At 45.6% G+C, this 19,825-nt stretch overlaps 1 protein-coding gene across 1 annotated transcript in view; it reads left to right on the top strand.

Moving 5' to 3' along the window:
* The window catches only part of akap6 (A kinase (PRKA) anchor protein 6), a 152,434-nt gene extending 135,349 nt beyond the window's left edge, over positions 1-17,085 (top strand). Inside the window, exons 19-22 of the mRNA XM_041954505.1 lie at positions 6,524-9,592; positions 10,386-11,627; positions 14,562-14,648; positions 17,041-17,085. Of these exons, the coding sequence (XP_041810439.1) occupies positions 6,524-9,592; positions 10,386-11,627; positions 14,562-14,648; positions 17,041-17,085 (4,443 nt within the window). The remainder of the gene's footprint in view (positions 1-6,523; positions 9,593-10,385; positions 11,628-14,561; positions 14,649-17,040) is intronic.
* Positions 17,086-19,825: the final 2,740 nt, after the last annotated feature.

Raw genomic sequence — 19,825 nt, 5'->3', positions numbered from 1 at the left:
ATGAACACTTCTGCTCGGTGATAAAACGATTGTCCTCTCCTGGTCGCTCCGTGTGCATGTGTGTGTGTCTGAGAGAGTGTTTGTGTAAATGAGTCTGCTCGCTCGCGTACAAATGGCTGCTGCTGCTGTGTGTGTGTGTGTGTGTGTGTGTGTGTGTGTGGGTGTGTGGGTGTGTGACGTCTACATACCCGTGTTCATCTGTTCGTTCACTCGTGTCCACGGCTGAGTTTACAGGCTCACAGTAATCTGATTACAGCACATAATCAGTGGGACTCAGATGTTTTCATGGGACATTTAATAAAAACAATAATAGTTTATTTATTGTCTCAAAACCAAGTTACTTGTGCTTCATGAACACATGAAAGGATGAGAAATGACCTGATTAATTATACATAAAGGTAGAATTGATGCAGTGATGACGTAAAGGTAAATAGAGGTAAACAGTAAAAACAAGTGAAGTAGAAGAAGAATAATGGGTTCAAGAAAAACAGTTTAAAAGTAAGCTGGTGCAGTTTAAATGAAGTGAGAACACAGAAAATACTCCCATATTTCAATTTACAATTCATTTCAATTTAAAACAAAAACATTTGGTCTCCTCTGGTTTTCAGGTTTCTACTTATTTTTCTTATTATTATCCCTCTGTGAGCAGTTTGCAGCAGCATTTTGAACTGGTGGAAGTCTGGAGAGATTCTAGTGGGTTTTGATCCAACAGGTTAGAGATACAACTGAGTGATGAAGAGCTCGCTGGAGGGAAGTGGACTAATGATAATGGCTTCTGATTTATCTGGAGAAAGTTTTTTTAGGTTGTATGTTGAGCAGTTGTGTTGTTGAAATGTGGTCCACCTGTGTTGTCCACCTGAAAGTGGAAACTGATGTTGTACCTTTGAAAGATTTTACTGTGAGGTGGCATATAAATGGAGAATCATAAAGGGCCAAGGACTGAGCCTTGAGGCTCTCCAGAGGGGAAATGAAAGGTTGAGGATTTAAAGTCACCAGTGGCCACAGAAACAGTCCGACAGGTTGGAATAAAAACAATCCAACACTGAATCTGATGTGCCAAACCAATGTTTAAAGTGTTGGAACCACAACTGAATCCAAAGCTGATCTAAAGATCTTAAAGCGACAAACTTTGAGTCATTTAACAAAGAAAAACCTGAAAGATTCTCTGGTTCCACCTTCTTAACATTTCCAAAAATGTTGGGATACTATTTAAAACCTAAATATAACAGGATGTGATCACCTGTTGATCCTTTCTGACAGAAACTCACCTGAAAACAGCACAAAGTCAATATATTTAATGTTTTTACTCATCAGCTTCATTGATTTTTGTAAATATCTGCTTATTCTGAATCTGATGCAGCAACACGTTTCAAACAAGTTGGGACAGGAGCAACTAAAGACTGGGAAAGATGTGGAACGCTCCAAAAACACCTGTTTGGATCATTCCACAGGTAAACAGGTTGATTGGCAACAGGTGATAGCATCATGATTGAAAGGCTCAGTGGTTCACAGCGAGGATGGAGCGAGGGTCAACACTTTGTGAACACATGATTGGATAAAGAGATTAATACCTGGACTCAGGAACACTTCAGGAAACTGTTTGATTGGAAATGATTGATTCTGGTGTTTTTGGAGACATGGTTGCATTTAACTACGTCACCGAGAACATCTTTCACTACTTCTTGACATTATTTTTAAATTAAAGGAAAAATAACAATCAATAGATTAATTGATAATCGATAGTGCTTGCTGGGACGAGAGGGAAGATCGGGAGTTTACAAAAGCATCGAAGGAATAGTTTGAAACTGTAGCCTTGTATTTGTATTTTATATTAGCAAATAAATGTATTTCCCAAAAAGTCACACTGTTCCTTTAAGATTCATCCTCTGAGGATCATGAATAACCAACAGATTTAAAGGCAGTATTTGGAGTATTTGTTTGGACGTCTTGATCTGAAATGTCTTGGACGGACACACAGATCAATATCAAACCAATATCACGAGAGATCAGGCCTGTTAGATATCAGATATCTTGTCTGGGGGCCTGAGGGTGACCTCATGATAGTAGCACTCTCTCCACAGAAGGTTATGTGCTTCAGAACATGTTGTATCAGACGTGTTTTACAGTATGAGACGTATATTTTCTTCTCTCTTTGTTCACTGACTTCTTGCACATGTTCTGTTCTTCAGAAAGCAGATGAAGCATCCTGTTTTATCTTTTATTTGATGTAAATGAGTCTAAATTAAAGCGGCGGGGTGTTGTGAGGATGAGGTTTCACTAAGTACCTGGTAGTCGAATGTAATATATGGAAATTATATTTTATAACACTTTCCTCGCGATTATGAAATATATTTCAGAGCTGAGTTAAGAGCAACATATGGAGGTTTTCATTCACCGTTTGCAATTACATTCAAAGCAGCCTGTCTGCTGCTCCACTCTGCATGGAGAGGTGATTTATCTGTGCGCTTCTATTCGTTTTGAATCAGACCGGTGATGCCGGGCTCCCTCAGCTCTTTGACAACTGGTGCAGCAGAGAGCCAGCAGAGACTCCGGCAGCAGCGGCAGCTCCTGGAGGAGCGCCGGCACATGAATAATCACCCACACGCTGCTAGATAGCTCCGCTCTCCTTGGGCCTTCCAGCAGATGCTATGCTAACAAATGGGAGCAGTCAAACCAGAGCTAATGGGAAAAAAGTTTTCCGTTTTCACCCCCCCAAAAAAACACTGCACAGGTCTGTTGCATGCACACAAACACAAACGCACACAAACACTGTCAGCAGCCACGATTAAGGCCGTGGATCAGCTGTAAACGGGCCTCGACGATGTTCAGTATAATCACAGTAAGGAACAGTTTATTTTAACATGTCTCCATTCAAATCACGTTCAGCTCACTCCTGGTTCCCAGAGGATGAACCCTTTTGGTTTTCTGCATCAGCTCTCCTCTACCACGGGCCTCAGGCTGGCAGGAGAAATAAACCATCAGCTTGTCGTTTCTTCTGTTCGTCATTCTTGTGCATTGATGATTGCAAAGTCTGGCGTCCCACTGCTTTTCGCTGTTAGTCTGCTTTTTTTGAAGCACATCTCCACCCTCAGCCTTTGTACTGACTGTACGGATGCTAGCTGTAGCTTGCTAGCAGCATTTGTGTTGACATTGTGCGTGCTGAGAGCTGATTCTCTGGTCGACGTCGGTAGCTCAGTCCTCTTTGTTATTTCCACTCAGTCTCTCGTCTTTTTCCTCTGGTCTCTGTATTGTGAGTTTTTGGGCTCCAGCTGCAACATTTTCAACTCGCCTTGACGCATATTGGCCTTAAGTTGCGTAGAGTAATCTAGTGGAACACATTCAGGTCTTTCCATTGACTCTGAATGCAGTTGTGCCATAAATTCTGCTTGGGCTCGATGTGAGCACGGCAGTGAGAAGATTCAGACCCAATGGTTTTAAAACTGAAGTGGTCTGAGCTCGTGTGCTAACTGATTTTAGCTGCAGGAAGCTCAAAAACTTTCTGTGTGTTACAGTTTGCAGCCTGACAGATTCCAGCGCAGCTCGCCAGAACGTTCCCCCAGTCGTTTTCCTCCAGTTTCTGTTTGTTTCCCTGCTGCTTCTGTAGGTTTATAAAGGTCATTGTTAGCGTTAGCGTCAGGGCACCACCTGCAGCAAACCTGCACCTCTAGATTTGCTTCAGGTTCAGCCTGAACAAACTTGTTGGAGGAGGATTCGGTTGAACCTGAACATTTAAGAGTGGATGATCCTCTTCATTCATTATGTTTAAAAAACATCTTGCTTTATGAAACCGGTACATAGACGTCGGATGAAACTACTTGTTTTTGTCTAGAAGATACTGTAAATTTAGTGTGATTACATTTGAACCATCTGAAGCCATGAAATCCTGCACAAACTGTGTTTCCAGTCAGCTTCAGGAACATCTGGACCGGCCGTTTGCAGAGGAATACTCTGGCATGTTGCAGGAATATGGGGGGGGCATTACCACCGCTGTTCGACTGGTAAATTTGGCTGCTTTGCCGGCTCTACCTCTTTGGCGGAGAACCAAAAACACTTTAGAATTATTTTCTGCTTTAAAAATGTGTTTTTGAAACCCGTGTGACCAGAAGTCACCTCCCTCCACTGTCTGGGGTCATAAAAATACCTGCAATTCAGCTATAAACTGTTACAAAATTATAGAAATGAGATAAATTACAGATATAAATTATATACAAGGTTTCTGTGGGTCATCAAATACTTGATTTGATTGGATAAGGCTGATTGATAGCCTCTGCCCTGAGCGCTGAATGTGTTTTTGAATACGTCTGCAGTGGCAAAACCCAGTTCAGTCATTACCCCCATCTCCCTTATCAGCACAAGGGGAATAAACACAAATCTAATAGAAATTCATTACACAGACCCATATCCACACACACACACTCACACACACACACACAGCCAACTAGTTTATTAGATTAATAGGCTATGAATGGCTAATACGAATTACCCCCCTCTCTTGTTAACGAGACGCGGAGCAATTTGTATAATTATGTCTGTGGAAGGGAAGAATTCCTGTGTCTAAGCATATTTTTAGACAGCCGAGCTTTCTGAAGGCTTTTGATTACGTATTTACTTTGGGGTTTTCGGCTTCGTGCTCTTTCTCTCAGAAGTCGTTTTTGAATAATTCATCGCTTTGTTCCAGAGCGGAATAATTTGTGTTGAGATTTATGAGCAATTGCTTTGGGGTGGGCTGATTTTACTCTTTTTTAAATGATCACAGAACGTGTTTTGTCAGAGCCGGGTGTCAGTGTGTCTCTTTCAGACGGAGGCCTGAGTCGAGACGGCGCTCTCACGAAGGACGCGGCACTTTCAACACGTCTTTTTAAAGAGTTTCCTGCAAAAACAAGCTACACGACATCTGAAGAAACATCATCTGTGCTCCCACCGTGTGTGATGGCACAAAATAAAACATTTCAAGCACTTTAAATGATAATAGAAAACTATCCGACTTTGACAACAACACACCTCAGCTTCCGTCGGAACGGACCATCTGACCTCACGGTCGTTAAGTCCTAAAAGTTTTTGTCATTAACATGAAACAAGACGTAATCAGACACTTTGCTCCACCAGGATCAGGAATGCTTGGAGGAGTTTTTTGAAACATAAGACATTTAACACTCAATAATTGCTTAAGTTTTCAGCAGCGAATTAATCATTTAATCTCAAAGAAGTGGCTGAATTCTATTAATGCTTTTTTATTTGTTCCATTTTGCACATGCCCACCTAACGCCAGCAATGTTTCCAGTGTAAAGATCGGATCTACACTAACGTTAAGAATCAAGATGTGTCTGATGACAATTATGTTGTGGATTATTTTTGTTTTCCAGATGTTTTCGAATGTTCTCCATCCTGTTAAAGATAGCGTGACATTACTTTGTGGACCAGTTTCCAGAAATAAGTTTGTTCTTTTGCATCCTGAGAGTGAGTTGAGAACATGTCAGTGCAGAGCAGGAGCCAGGAGGCAGTTAGCATAGCTTAGCATAAACTGGAACTGGAAGCTCCTGTGATCATGTTGTCACAGTGAGGTTGCCATGTTTGGCACCGTCAGGCCTGCACAGAGACCAAAACTAGAACCTAGCAACCTTATCTGGCAACTTGTACAATAGCTAAAGAAGCACTGGTTGGGTGGACACACTGGTCCTCAAAAAGAAAGTTCCAGAACATAATTCCTCCAAGTATATGATCTGATTTTTGTCTTTTTAGGGTAGAAACAGAACAGAGGTTTGACACACAGCCTAACGCTAGCAATGTTTCCAGTGTCATATCAGAGGACGTTAAAGATCAGATCTACAATAACGAACAGAATCAAGATGTGTCTGATGACAATTATGTTGTGGATTATTTTTGTTTTCCAGATGTTTTCGAATGTTCTCCATCCTGTTAAAGATAGCGTGACATTACTTTGTGGACCAGTTTCCAGAAACAAGTTTGTTCTTTTGCATCCTGAGAGTGAGTTGAGAACATGTCAGTGTCTGTTTGTTAAAAGTGCAGAGCAGGTGCCAGGAGGCAGTTAGCATAGCTTAGCATAAACACTGGAAACTGGAAGCTCTCCTGGCTCCGTCCAAAGTTCAACAATATGCTTACTAGCAGTTTATTGGTTACAACAGCCTGGTACAGTGTGCAGCTTCCTGTGGTCCTGTTGTTACACTGAGGTAGCCATGTTTGGCACCGTCAGGCCTGCACAGAGGCCAAAACTAGAACCTAGCAACCTTATCTGGCAACTTGTACAATAGCTAAAGAAGCACTGGTTGGATGGACACACTGGTCCTCATGAAGAAAGTTCCAGAACATAATTCCTCCAAGTATATGATCTGATTTTTGTCTTTTTAGGGTAGAAACAGAACAGAGGTTTGACACACAGCCTGGATTCAAACCTCTGAGGTTGTGGTTTCATGCTTTGTGCTTTAGCAGCTGAGCTAGCAAGATTCATCTCCATTCTTACTGAACATTTGAAACTATTTTTTTCTGTCTTTTCTCTTGTCCGCAGGTTCCTGGCAACTTTCTGGAACCAGGTCTAGTAGACCTCCACCAGATCAGCCCAGTCCCAGCTGGTCCAGTGGCACTGCCGCCAGATGACTTCTGGGAATGGGATGAAACCGATATGACAATCACAGAACCAGAGCCGCAAGAAGTACCACAACCTGACCTTACGCACAACCTCCCCACAGAATCAAACATGCCTTCGGATAGTGTTCTGTCCAATGGGAATCAACCTGAACGGATGCAAACCGATGTTTCAGCCAGTCCTTGTCCTGAGATGATGTCCAGTATGAGGGTTGGATCCACATCAGAGGTTCAGCCCAATGTCATGTCCCAAACTCTTCCATCTTACAACAATAACATCTACCAGGTGTACAGCCTCCACACTGTCGAACTGTACAGACAGCCTCAGTTTCCTCACGCTTCCTCCTCGCTGCACAAAACCAAATCAGGAAAACGCAAACAGCACCTCCTGCTGAAGAGCCTGAGTAAGGACTCCTCATTCTCCTCCATCGAATCCCTCCCAGACCTCCTGGGAGGTTTGATGTCGAACGGCAGAGGAGGAGATAGACTCGTTGACCACCGGGATGAGGAGAGCGAGAGAGAGGGTGGCAGAGGCAGCGGCCAATCGGCAAGCAGTCGACGGTCAGAGAGTGAGAGCGGGATTGTAAGCGATACAGGAGAGACGGAGACGCCGACAACAAACTCTGAAATCCAGGTAGAGGAAGAGGATCAGGAGGAAGAGGAGAAGAAGGAGCAGAGGAAGGATGAAATTGTAGACAGAAGTCATTTGGCCCTGCACAAAGGTAACGTCACCAGGCGCAACCAAAGAAAAGCCAAAACAGAGGAGAATGTGAAGGAGAGAGGATGGAGAAGGGATGACGTCAGAGGTGAGAGCAGAAGGAACAGAGAGGAGGAGAAAAAGAGGAGGCAGAGGAGAGGAGGAGGGGAGGCGGTTGAGATCCTAATCAATGGGCGTGGAATCCTGACTCCCGCTGACTCCGACTCTGACTTTGAGGTGGGGGGACTTGGTGGAGACTCCTCCAAGTCCCTTATGTCCCACAGTGACATCATAGAGTTCAAAGCTGACCAGTTTAGTGGTTTGGAAACGCCTCCTGCTCTCAGCCACCAGGCATCGAATCCCGTTTTATCTCAGACCTCCTCTCTGGAGTCCATTCTGGCTCTGGGTGTGGAGCTATTTCCCTCCAAAGACCTGCTGCATCGTAGCGCCTCTCTGGAGAGCTGCCTGGCCCCATGTCATAGCACTGATGGTGATACCGGAGGCAGCCTGGCCAGCCTGCGGGAGCTGGACCTGGGGCAGAGCAGAGAGGTGGATGGAGGAGAACCAGGAAGGCAGAAGAACAATGAAAGTGCACAAGGAGAACCGTCCTCAGGGGAGCTCAGCCGAAGAACTCTTGATCTCCTCAAACGCCTGGAGAACATCCAGAATCCCCTCGCAGCTAAGATGACCCGCAGTGTTTCCGACATGACTCTTCGGAGCAGCTCTCCGCAGAGGAGCAGACTCCCTGCCTCACCCTCTCTTGGTGGTCGACACGCCCCCCTTTCCGGGATTTCAGGCTCTTCACGTAAAGGGCCGCCATCCCTGATCAACGAGAGCTCGGCAACAGCGTCGTTAACGGAGCTGAGTAGCACAGAGGACTCATCTCTGGGTTCCGAAGATTTTGCTATGCTCAGAAATCACCGCCACCTCTTCCTGGATCCCACCATGGCTGACAATGCCAACTCGAGCTCCCATAGGAAACGCCGCCACGGAAACAGCCGAGGAGGACAAGGGATGGATGAAACAGATGCGGCGAGTTTGAGCCTGATTGTAAACGTCTCTTGTACGTCAGCCTGCACAGATGATGACGAGGATGACAGCGATCTTCTGTCTTCCTCCACGCTCACTCTCACTGAGGAGGAGCTAGGTGTTCGGGATGGAGAGGATGAAGAGGAGGACAGGTTGAGCGATGCCTCCTCTGGCAACGAGGACGGCGAGGATGATGATGGAGAGGAGATGGAGGGCTCTTACGTCCTGGGACTGGAGTACATGAAGAGGGAGCTGCAGACTTGGATCCGATCTCCTCGAACCTCGTCTTCCTCCTCCTCTAAAACAGAGGCAGGCCTACGGGATGAGCTGCAGTGTGGGACCAACCTCTCCTCCACCTTCACCTCCTCCTCTCAGAACAACGACCAGCACTGCTTCCTCAACCGCACTGCAGCAAAATTAATGGAAACCGACACTAACGCTGGCAACAACAAAACCAAAAGGGGTCATAAAGAGCAGGAAGAAGAGGAGGAGAACCGGAGGAACGCAACAAGAAGCTACATAAGCCAGTTTGTGGATGACGTGGAGAACGGAAACATTGACCAGAGTTGTTTTAAAGGAAAAGACGAGGATGATGAACTCCTTCGAGAGGAGTCGAGTGTGTTCACAAAGAAAGGAGAGTCACTGAGGGAGTCTTACGTGTTTGCCAAAACAGGGGAGTCGGTTCAGGATGTTAGTGACCTGATCGTGAAAACAGAATCAAACTCAGCGAAGCAGCTTTCTGCATCACCCTCCTGTGAGCGCCTCCCCTTCCTGTCCAAACGGGTTTCCTCTTTAGTGGGACAGCTGAGAGGGGAGTTGCCCTGTCACAGCTCCTCCTCCCTCCCCTCGCCTCCTTCCCTCTCACCCATCGAGGACTGCAGATCCCACGATGCCTTGCAAAGCAGCAGGCTGGCGGCCGGGGGACGAAAGGCCATCACCATCCAGGAAAAGTTCAAATTCTCGTCTTTTGTGACGGAGGAGACGAAGAGGGAGGTTAGAGACAAGGAGTCGTCCCTGCCTCCCAAAAAAAGGCACAGTTCTCACTCCTCCTGCTGCAACCATCTGCCCTCCCCCTCCTCCCTCCATCCATGCGGCGTAGAGGAGGGCAAGAAAGAGAACGTGCATGACTTTGTCATGGAGATCATTGACATGACCTCGCTGGCGCTGAAGAGCAAAGAGAATCAGCCGGAAGAACCGAACCAGACCGATAACAGCGGGTCCGTCTCAGACCAAAGTCCTGCAGCACTAACACAGATCAGAGACAAGGTACATGATCAGTGCTGAAAGGCAGTCAGCCCGTTCTGGATTTCAATATTGCAAATACCAAAACCTAATTAAGCAGAAATTAAAACAGCAGTTTGATGTGGCTGCAGATGTTGATAATAAATTAATCAAATTATTTTTATATTTTTGCAGATGCAATATTTGAAGTCCCGTTTGACCTCATATTCTGTACGTTTTGAGGACAAATTAATCCAAAAGTAGCAAAAGTTATCTTAGTTAATTTGTTCACTGAGTTGGAGTAATTCAATAAATCGCATCACAGATCATAACTTTTAGGATGTAATGACTAATTTTTTCAGTATCTTTTGGAAGTGAAGTAATCTAAAAGCTAATCAGCTCTCAATCTTCATTTTATTTCTGAGAAGAAAAAAGAAATCAGGCAGAAAACTTTTCTCCTCTCGTTAAAGTGTAAAATATAAATAGACGTATTATTTATGCTAACTTAACACTTGGTGGTTTCTTGGACGGTTTGGTGATTGTTAGATTTATATAATAATATCTAAATGTACTTTGTCCAAAATATAAAATCCACCAACAAAGGGCACAGTATGGATTATATATAAATATATACCAAAAAATCACCTAAATAATCAAATAAAACATAACAAAATCATAAAATAAAACTATAAATCACATGAAACAAGGAGTTATGCCATCAGATCTTATTTCTTTCATGGTCCTGAATCTGAATCTGGAGTTAATCAACGAGTCAACGAAGCAACGAGAAACTGCAACAAAAACAACTTTACAAACTTTCTCCTTCCTCTTCCTTCAGGTCCTCGAACACTCCCACCGGCCTCTCCACCTTCGGAAGGGAGACTTCTACTCCTACCTGTCTCTCTCCTCCCATGACAGCGACTGTGGCGAGGTCAGCCAGTGCTCCGAGGACAAGAGCTCCACCCCGGTGCCCTACAGCATCCCGTCCTACGTCACGCCAACGCAAGGCCTCCGCAGCCCGAGCCCCGAGCTGTTCGCCGGCAGCAAACAACTAACATCAGCCTCACGCTCGGATCCAACTTCCAAACACTCCAAGAACGACTTCTGTGCTCTTGACTTGAAGCCAGCTGACTGTCAGACTAACAGAGCTGCGAACGGTAGCCACACTGAGGAGCTCACTAGCCCCTCTCTGTCCCTGCCCCCGAGCCCAGACATCAGGGATGAGGAGACCCTGTTTGCAACCTGCACAGAGGAGGTTTATCTGGGCCCTCCTCTCTGCTACAGCATGGTGCTCTCCAAGAAACCCCGACGGTTCATGCTGAAGGAGGGTTTGGACCCTGGCTACGAACTGAACAACAGTCTATCTTACTCTCCTGGTTCCAAACCAGGTGATAGTCTGAGCTATCTGTCTCCCTCAAAGGAGTCTGTGTTGGATAGAAACCAGGATCACCTGTATTTCCAAGGATCCAGTCCCACAGAGGAAACACAGAGCTCCTTCCCTCCTTTCCTGGAGCCTTGTTACAGCTCATTCTCCTCCTCCTCGCCATCAAACAGCGTCTCCGCCTCTCTCCAGGGGCCCGGCTCCAAACCCAAAGACGACAACCTTTCCTCTCCTCCTCCCGTGTCCTCTGGCGCTGAGGAAGAGAGGCGAGGTGAGGACCCGTACCTCCTCTGTGATGTCGCTGGAGGAGAAGTCGCGGCCGCTGTGAGTGTCAGTGCGCCGCAGGAGGAGAGGAGTCGTAATGAGGGGCCTCCTTATCTTAATCCCCGGGCGCGTGTCGCCCCGATAGACTCCTCCGCAGCCGAATGTTTGGCAGATACTAAAACGCTTGAATCCAATATGGGCGCCGTAATGACCAAGATAAGTGTCTGCAGCTCCGCTACAAATCCCTCAAAAGAGCCAGCCGCCACCGCCACGCGTATTAATCCCAAAATTAACTGCTCGCCGATGAGAGAGGCAGATAGGGAGGAGGGGGAGAGGCGAGGAGAGGTGGATACTCGGCGGGTGGAGCAGGAGGAGAAGGGGAGGAGAGGGCGGAGCGGCTCGCAGCAGGAAGCGAAGACAGCAGCAGAGAAGCAGGTTAGTGCTCCACGTATTAGCCCGACGTGCAATCTCAGGACATTATACAGGCCTTGATACTGCTCCTCACCTCGCTACTCCAGGTATTAGTCCGAGCCCCTCAGTGGGTATGAATGTAATGAGGCCGGAGTGCATTTCTCTCATTTCCATTTCTAAGGCCAGACGAACGTGAGAGGTCCTGATATGTGTAACCTCCCCTCTCATCCTCCTCTTCGTCTTCCTCCTCCTCTCTCCTCTTTACGCTCGTCGTCTCATTCCATTCTTTTTCCCGGCCTCATTTCCTTTTCCTTCACCCTTTTCCTCCTGGTGTCCTTTTTTCCTCAACTCCTCTGCTCCTCTCACCTTCCCTCCCTCACTTCTCTTCCCTCTCCATCGTCCACCTTCCTCATTCTCCTTTTTTTCATGCTTCTTTCCTCCTCTTGTCTCTGTTTTCTTTCTCCCAACTCTCTTTTCCTCTCCACTCCTCTTTTGCCGTTCCTTCCTCTTTTTCCTTCCTCTTCCTACTCACCTGTGCTCTTCCTCTTCTCTCTTCCCAGGGCCTCGTCATTTGTGCTCCCCCTCCTCCTCCCATCCTCTTACCTTTCCTCTCTCTTCACTTTCACACTTCTTTTTCACTCACTCCTCTTCTTTTTTTTCCCTCTCTCCCTCTTCCTCCCTCCTCCTCTGCCTCGTCACTCTCGCCTCCCTCAGGTGTTAATGGAAGGGGGATTTGCAGACTTCTCAGTTTTTCAGTTAAAAGGTTAAGGTCCACAGAACAACATCAGCATAATTACTATCAGTCAGATTTCATTAGGATTCATCAGCTAAGAGCTCTCCCCATCCCGCAGTGATCGTTCAATTCATTTCATCGCTGAATTAGCGTGTTTGTGCTCTTTTTAAGTTTTCTATTTCCTTATGCAAATGAGTTTGGCATTTTTTACCATCTCTGCAACCTTGCTGCCTCCTCTGTTTATCAACTTTTACTGTCTTAAAGAGGAACATGGCTCAGCTGAAGAGGCTGCTTCATTTCTGATGTCATGCAGGGTGGCCTGTAGTTGTTTCCCACGCAGTGCATGTTAATGTGGGCCACATGTCCTCTGTGCTCTTCAAAGTCTAATATTCAAGACTTTTACAGCACCATCGAACAAGGCCAAGAATATATCAACAAGACTAAGAGTCCCTACGAGTGGCTCCTAGATGCTAACAACCAAACTCTGTTCAAAAATCTGATCATTTTACTGGAATTGCTGCAGTGGATTAGTTTATCCAGGTTTACGTGGTTTTGAACAGCGCTTTAATGCAGAAAAGCTTAAAGTTTAACACACCTGACCGCGCTGACCTTCGAGCGAATGGAGACATGTAGCAAGGCTAGCGACATAATATTGATTAGTGCTGTCACTCGAATCAATATTATAACGCTAACCCTGCTCTGCTGTAATATAAACTGTAGTACTGAGTGGACGGTGCAACAAGCTAGCTAGCATCCTAACTGGTAGTTAGCTGACTGGTGGTAAGCTAGCTAGCTTTGCGAGCCTTCTGGGCTTGCTTGTGTTTGCTTATGTTGGTTGTTAGCAGTAGCTCGCCGACTAGCCCTCAAGTGGTCAGTAGGCCTGCTGCACCAAGCGACAAGTTTTTTTAGCCAGGATGTTAAATTTCTCTGTGTCACGCTCTGGTGTGGTGTACTATGGCTGGAAAATCACCGTCACAAACCAGGAAATAAACTCCAAATAAACCAAAACACAAGGAAAATAAATCATATATATTAAATACGGTTGTATATCTCCAGAAGTTTACTGGTTCTATGAGGCTCCTTTCTTCTCTCCATTTTGACTGAATGTGACTTAATTAAGGACTGTAGCTCGGGTGGAGCAGGGTCGGGGATGGAGGTGACCGTTATGGCATCAAATTACAGGAGCTTTAATGTCTTCATGAATATGTTATCTTTATTCCACAATAATGACTTAAATGCTTTCATCGAATTCATTTCTGAGGTTTTATTTTTTAGTTTTTGTGATTTTTTTTTGTGATTTCACATTTTTAAGATTTTACTTTTAGATTTTTTCATGTTTTTGAATATTTTTTTTTTTTCGTTTTTGATTTGACGAATGTATTTTTGACATTTTATCTTTTTCACGTTTGAATTTTTTGTGTTGTGTTGCCTTTTATTTATGAGATGAAGTGGTTTATGGATTAATCTCACCCAGCGAACCTGCAGCAGCACTTCTGTCCTGATGTATCATAGTTTCCTCATTAGCTCATAAATTCATTAAACTGGCATCAGACAACAGAAATGCAGCGACGGGGGTAGCTCGCTGTGCTTCCAGCTCGCTGCCATGTATGTGTGCATGTAAGCGTGACTTCATCTGCATATGCGAGTCTGCGTTTGCGTGTGTGTGGACTCGTAGCGGCGGTAGATGTATGGGGAGGGATAATAGCTACACAAGTCTTTACAAAGCGATTAGTTGTGAACCAATTAAGAGAGTGGGGTGGAGAGGGGGAGAGAATTGTTTTCGGCCTGATGCTCGTTGTTTTAATTTGCAACTTTTCATCAGTTTGGGCTCAAAGAAAGAACAAGCCGATTAGAAAACAAAGACAAACAGCGTTTCAGGCCGATAATGCCGTTTTGATTTATTCTTCCTCCCTCCTCTTGTTTGTCTCTCTCCTTTAGTCGCTCCCTCGCCATCCATCGCCACCTCTCTCCTCCGTCTCTCTCACTGATGAAAAGAAAAGAATAAAGTGGAACATTGTTCCCTCGTTCTCAGCTGGATCATGTATTCGCCTTCATGTGACTAAACAATGTCTCTCTGCTTTTCTTCCTCGCCATCTTTTCCCTCTTTTCATCCCTTTCCTGTCTTTCTTGTGATCTCTGTCTTTTCATGTCTGTTCTTCATCTCTCTCTCTCTCTCTCTTTCTTTCTTTCTGTCTTTCCTTTTGTTTCTGTTCTCCCCCTCTCAGGTAAGCTCTCAATCAGCTGTCCATCATGGCAACAGAGCAGGGCGGAGCCAAACCTCAGTGAGACCGCCCACAGCGAGGACAGTCAGAGTGAGTTAATGCACACACACACACACACACCTTCACTCATCCATCCCTGCAGGCTTTTAGACTGTTTAGTTGTGTGATTACTGTATTGGAGATGATGTCACTGCCTGCCAAACCAATCACAGAGAGTCAGAAGTCAAAACACAACACATTTCTCACCACATTTCCAACACACTGTGGGTTTCACAGATCAGGACAAACACTGCACTCGCTGCGACCTAAAAGCATTCAGGATCCCTGCTGGACGGCTGCAACGTTCAGGACACGCTTGTTGTGAAACGTGCAGTTAGTTATCTTGGTTACTGTAGCTGCTCACATACAGAGGCATCACTGACTCAAGAAGAAGTTTGTTGCTCCTGTCCAAGCCTGTTTGAACGTGTTGCTGCGTCACATTCAGAATAAGCAGATATTTACAGGAATCAATGAAGCTGATGAGCTCAGACATTAAATATATAAATAGCAAATAATCCCATTCAGTTATTTTTATGTTTTGTGCAGCGTCTTGACTTTCCTGAATGGAGCAGCATCATCATCTGAGCCAGTTTTAAGCTGCTTGGAAAACTTGCTTCGATACCCAAATCTGACCCCGTCTGTCAGGGTCAGCGTCGGAATAACGAGTGGAATAAGAATTTCCATCAAAACCAGCAAACACAGGAGTGAAAGCCTTTAAACAGGCTCTTTTCTCTGCTGAGTGATGCTGATACACATCTGGAACACAGACTAATGATCCTCCTCTGACAGCCTGTTGTGCTCTGTGATGTCATCAGTATGACATCGATCTGAAGGATCGATGTCAAATACAAACTTCCATCCGACCGCTTTGATTATCAGCTTTGACGCTGATCGTCCCCTTCGTTTGCTTGAACGTTGATGCAGATATTTAAATGTTTTAAATTAAATGAAATAAACCGTCTCGTCCAGAATGAATTATCACATGATTTCAAAAACCTCAGAGATCCAGGCTGCACACACGCTGCGGATTTACTTTGGTTTTCATCATGTTTTCTATTTTTAAACTCAAATCAAAGCAGGAAGCTGCAGAACACGAACAAAGGCCATCACTGACACAATCTCTGTGTGTGTGTGTGTGTGTGTGTGGGTGTGTGTGTGAGAGAGAGAGATGTGGCCGCCCTATGGGTGCCTCCAGGGCTCAGCAAAACCTACTGCCCCCATACTCCAAACACACACACACACACACCCCTGAGGGCAGGGCATGAGAGTCCAGGTAGAAGCTCTGACAGCCCAACAGCTGCAGGTTAGACAGACATGTTGTTCACACACACACACACACACACACACACACACACACACACACAGCAGAGGACAAACCCACATACACATTTACAAGCAAAGAAATACACACATGAACACAAAATCAAGCTCAGTGTACACACACAACGCATGTAAACCCGCGACAAAGAACACACACACACACACACACACACACACACACACATCATATCGGTGATGCATACAGCTGGTCCTGACCCCCATGGCGTGCCCCAGTCTATCCCACCTGTTCTCACACACCCATACACACACACAAAGACACACACACACAGACACACACACACACACTGTACACACAGACACACAAAAACACAGACACACACACACACAGACACACACACAGGTGCAATTAAAGCAATCGTGGATGCGTTTCATGAAGTGCTCTGTGACCCAGACAGCAGAGGGTCTGCAGCAAAACACACTGGAGAGAGAGAGAGAGAGAGAGAGAGTGTGTGTGTGTGTGTGAGTGTGTGTGTGTGTGTGTGTGTGTGTGTGTGTGTGTGTTCGGGTTTCATCACTGACTCATGTTTGGAAAGTTTCACAGAAAAGCTGAACAGAAAACGACTGAATATCTGATCCACACAGAGCAGGAGACGGAAACACCACAACTTCATGAACTAAAATAATCAAATTAAGAATAAAATGATAAAATTTGTACCAGAGCAGAGTTTAATTAATTAATATAAAACCAGGATGAAGAGAGAGCTCCGTTATTTAAACGACAGAAAGACTCTATTTGCTGAGCAGAATAAATTCAGAAACAGGAATAAACAACATGAACAGCTGTTTAACATATAACGTTTAATCAGACACTATAACATCTTTAAAACTGGCTCACAAATATACAACACACAGTTTTTAAAAAGGTGATTTCCAAAAACGGCTGCTGCTGCAGTTTCTATCAAACCAACGGGGCGTTTATCAGGGACTACTTTCAGCGGCGGATGAATCTACGTTTGGCCCTCTAGTGTGTTTTTAAGGCAGCACGACTGTTTTTGTACTTTAATGATGGCTGTGTTCCATCAAGCAATGTCATTGAGTCTCTCTGTCTCTCTGTCTCTCTCTCTCTCCATCCATCCATCCATCCATCAATCCATCCATCCAGAGACTACCTGTGTTGGGAGTAGGAACCTCCAGGATCCAGCTGTAAGGGGGCTTTCTCCATCTCCTTCCCGCTGAGCTGATCTCACTCCTTGGCTTCACCTCTCCGACTGCCTCCTCTCTGCTCATGGAGCCACCCCCCCACCCCCCACCCCCCCCGATCTCCTGAATCTCACGGCTGTACCTGAACGCATCGTTAAGAAACTGGACTGAAAACTCATCCAACAGATTTTCACAGGAACAGCGAGTCTGATTTGAAGTTCCAGAGTGATGATGGAGCAGCTTTTAGGGTTCGTCTGTGGAGAATAATATACAGTTTCCTGTCGTAGTCGAGACTTCAGAAGAAAACAGCGTAGTGACATTACATCCAACAACCATTTGAAATATGATGATCAAATTGGGAGTATATTAGTTTATGATCCAACACAAATCAGTGAGAGTGATCACTGTCGAGACTCCTGAGTCGTGTTTATTACATTATGAGCGAAACACAATGGCTTTTTCCATCTAAGCGAAGGAAACTCAGAATCAGCCTAATTAATTAAATACTAATGAATTTATTGAGTTGTTATGATTTTCAGCATGTTCTGGTGCATCGTGGTTAAAGAGGTCAAACACCACTTGAACTTTTGAACTGTGCCAAGTCAAGCAGGACAAACACCAGCAGTCATTAGCTGTGGATGTGAGGGCAGTGGTGTTAAACTGAGCTGGGATCAGCTGGATTCCGCAGGTTTGTCGTCTCGTCTGCACGCCGTTCAGACGGTATGCTGCAGTGTTCATAGCACAGGTAGGACGTGGCCGTGTCTGTGGATGGCGTCGGTGTCGGTAACCTGTTGCCGGGACTCGGTCCAGCTCAGCACATCTTGTAGAAACTCGTCATCCCGTCGTATCAGCACCACGCTGCAGCCTGTGAGTTATCAGTGTAGATAAACTGTAATCACACCACAGAGCCTCTATAGTCTCTACATTTGTTCCAGCTCCCATGAAGGAGCGTTTAACCTGCTGCTAACCGACGAGACGTCGAAGGTTCTGCAGGTCGAGTTCGTGTTAATTAAAGCTGCAAATACGACAGGACCCACTTTTAATTTGCATAATCAGCTCTGTTGAACTTTGTTGTGATCAAATACAAATCTGTGCAAGATACAAAGAGGCCAGTTAGTTAAATCACAGCGTAATTATAGAAGGTAAAACTTCAAAACGTCAGCTGTGTCATCAAGTCAAGAGGAAGAGCTGGACTCGAACACGCTGGTACACTTTGATTCAGTCGTCGAGTCTGATGGCGGAACCTGAAAACGCCAGATCAAGATGGTCTGTTCCGCTTTATTTAAACTCCTCTTCCACCTGAGCTCACCTGACGAGGACTTCGTGGAGCCGTGAGGTCGTCTGTCAGGATCAAAGGTGGAACGAGCATGTCGATGTTAGCTGAAGACACGACGTCGTCCTTCAGATTGAACAGAAAATATTCCGTTCAGTTTGGAGGACGTGTTGAAACCTTTGCTCCTGATTCATGGTGGAATTTCAGCGTTGTTCACTCTACTGGAGACTTCAGTCTCATATTTTTAACATAATTTTTACACCTGAAGTGTAAAAACGTGACCACACAGTTGAGGAAGTTGAGGGAAACGTTGGTTTCCCGTCCAGCTAACGGACCCTCAGACACAAAAACGTGTTGTTGGAAATAATCGAGCAGACTCACAGAAAGAGTCGGGTGTTTGCTTTAGCTTTTGGAGTTGGGGGTTCGACAGCTTTCCGGCAGTTTTCTTGTGGCTACGAGCTGAGTTGTAGGCCGATGACGGCCACCTGAACATACCTTCAGTTTCCTCCGGCGACTCTTCTGGAAGGGCAGGTTTACCCTGCTAGCCTTCTGTTAGCCTTTTCCGAGGTCGTCCCCTGTGAAGTCAGGTTAGCGGGGTCGTTGCTATCCGAAGGCTCCTGCAGATGAAGTGCGGCCTGATGTGTGATGAGTGTGGAGAACGAGCAGGTTTTCTACCAGTATTCTGGTCAGTCCAGCCGCCACAGTTAGTGGGAAACTCTAAATTTGAGCGCTGTCTGTGCAGACAGTGACTGCCTGCGGGGTCAAGCACTCCTGCTCAGCACAGTCGATCTTTACCACTTTGTCGAAGTGCAGCTTTTTGGTGTTTCGCTGAAAAGTTTCCAGCCGGGCGTGTTGATGAGAATCACCTGAACACACCGGCGATGATGCTGCGGCGAATCCTCCGTAGACTCCATCTCATTCGTTGGCTCGTTCACCTCCTGCTCGCCTTCGAGGGTTAGCACGATCGCCTTGAACTTGTTCTCAGATGCTTTCTGAGATCTGGTGATGAATTATGGGATGTACCTGCTGCTAGAGCGTTGGAAGAAGCCAGTGACCTTTGATGCCATCAGGTTGAATCTACATTGTGAAGCGAGCGTTTGCCCTCAGCGGCGTCTGCAGGCTGAGGCTGCACCAGATTCCAAAAATAAAAATCTACTCGAGACGATATTTTATCTATGCAACACAACCAAAGTTGGCGAAAGCTGAACGGGTGTTGTTGTGTAGGTGTTAAGGTTTAATGACTGTTGATGGGGGCGTGTGTTGTCGTTAACTCTGCTGTATGTATGTACACCACTACTGTACCATGTGTCCTTTTCTTTTTTTTACTTCCTGAGCGGTGACGAGCGGCGACGCCGGGGTTCGGGATCGGTGTCGAGAGGTGCGTGTAGGACAAAATAGGGTTTAAGATCTTTAAAATATAATTGTGTGCCTTGCTCTACTGTTACTACTTCTACCTTTTTTTTTTGTTAATTAG

The sequence above is a fragment of the Chelmon rostratus genome, chromosome 15 (genome assembly GCF_017976325.1).
Source record: "Chelmon rostratus isolate fCheRos1 chromosome 15, fCheRos1.pri, whole genome shotgun sequence".
In the NCBI taxonomy this organism is placed as follows: Eukaryota; Metazoa; Chordata; class Actinopteri; order Chaetodontiformes; family Chaetodontidae; genus Chelmon; species Chelmon rostratus.
The sequence above is the reverse complement of the archived record's forward strand: the minus strand, read 5'-3'. Positions and strand labels throughout refer to the sequence as shown.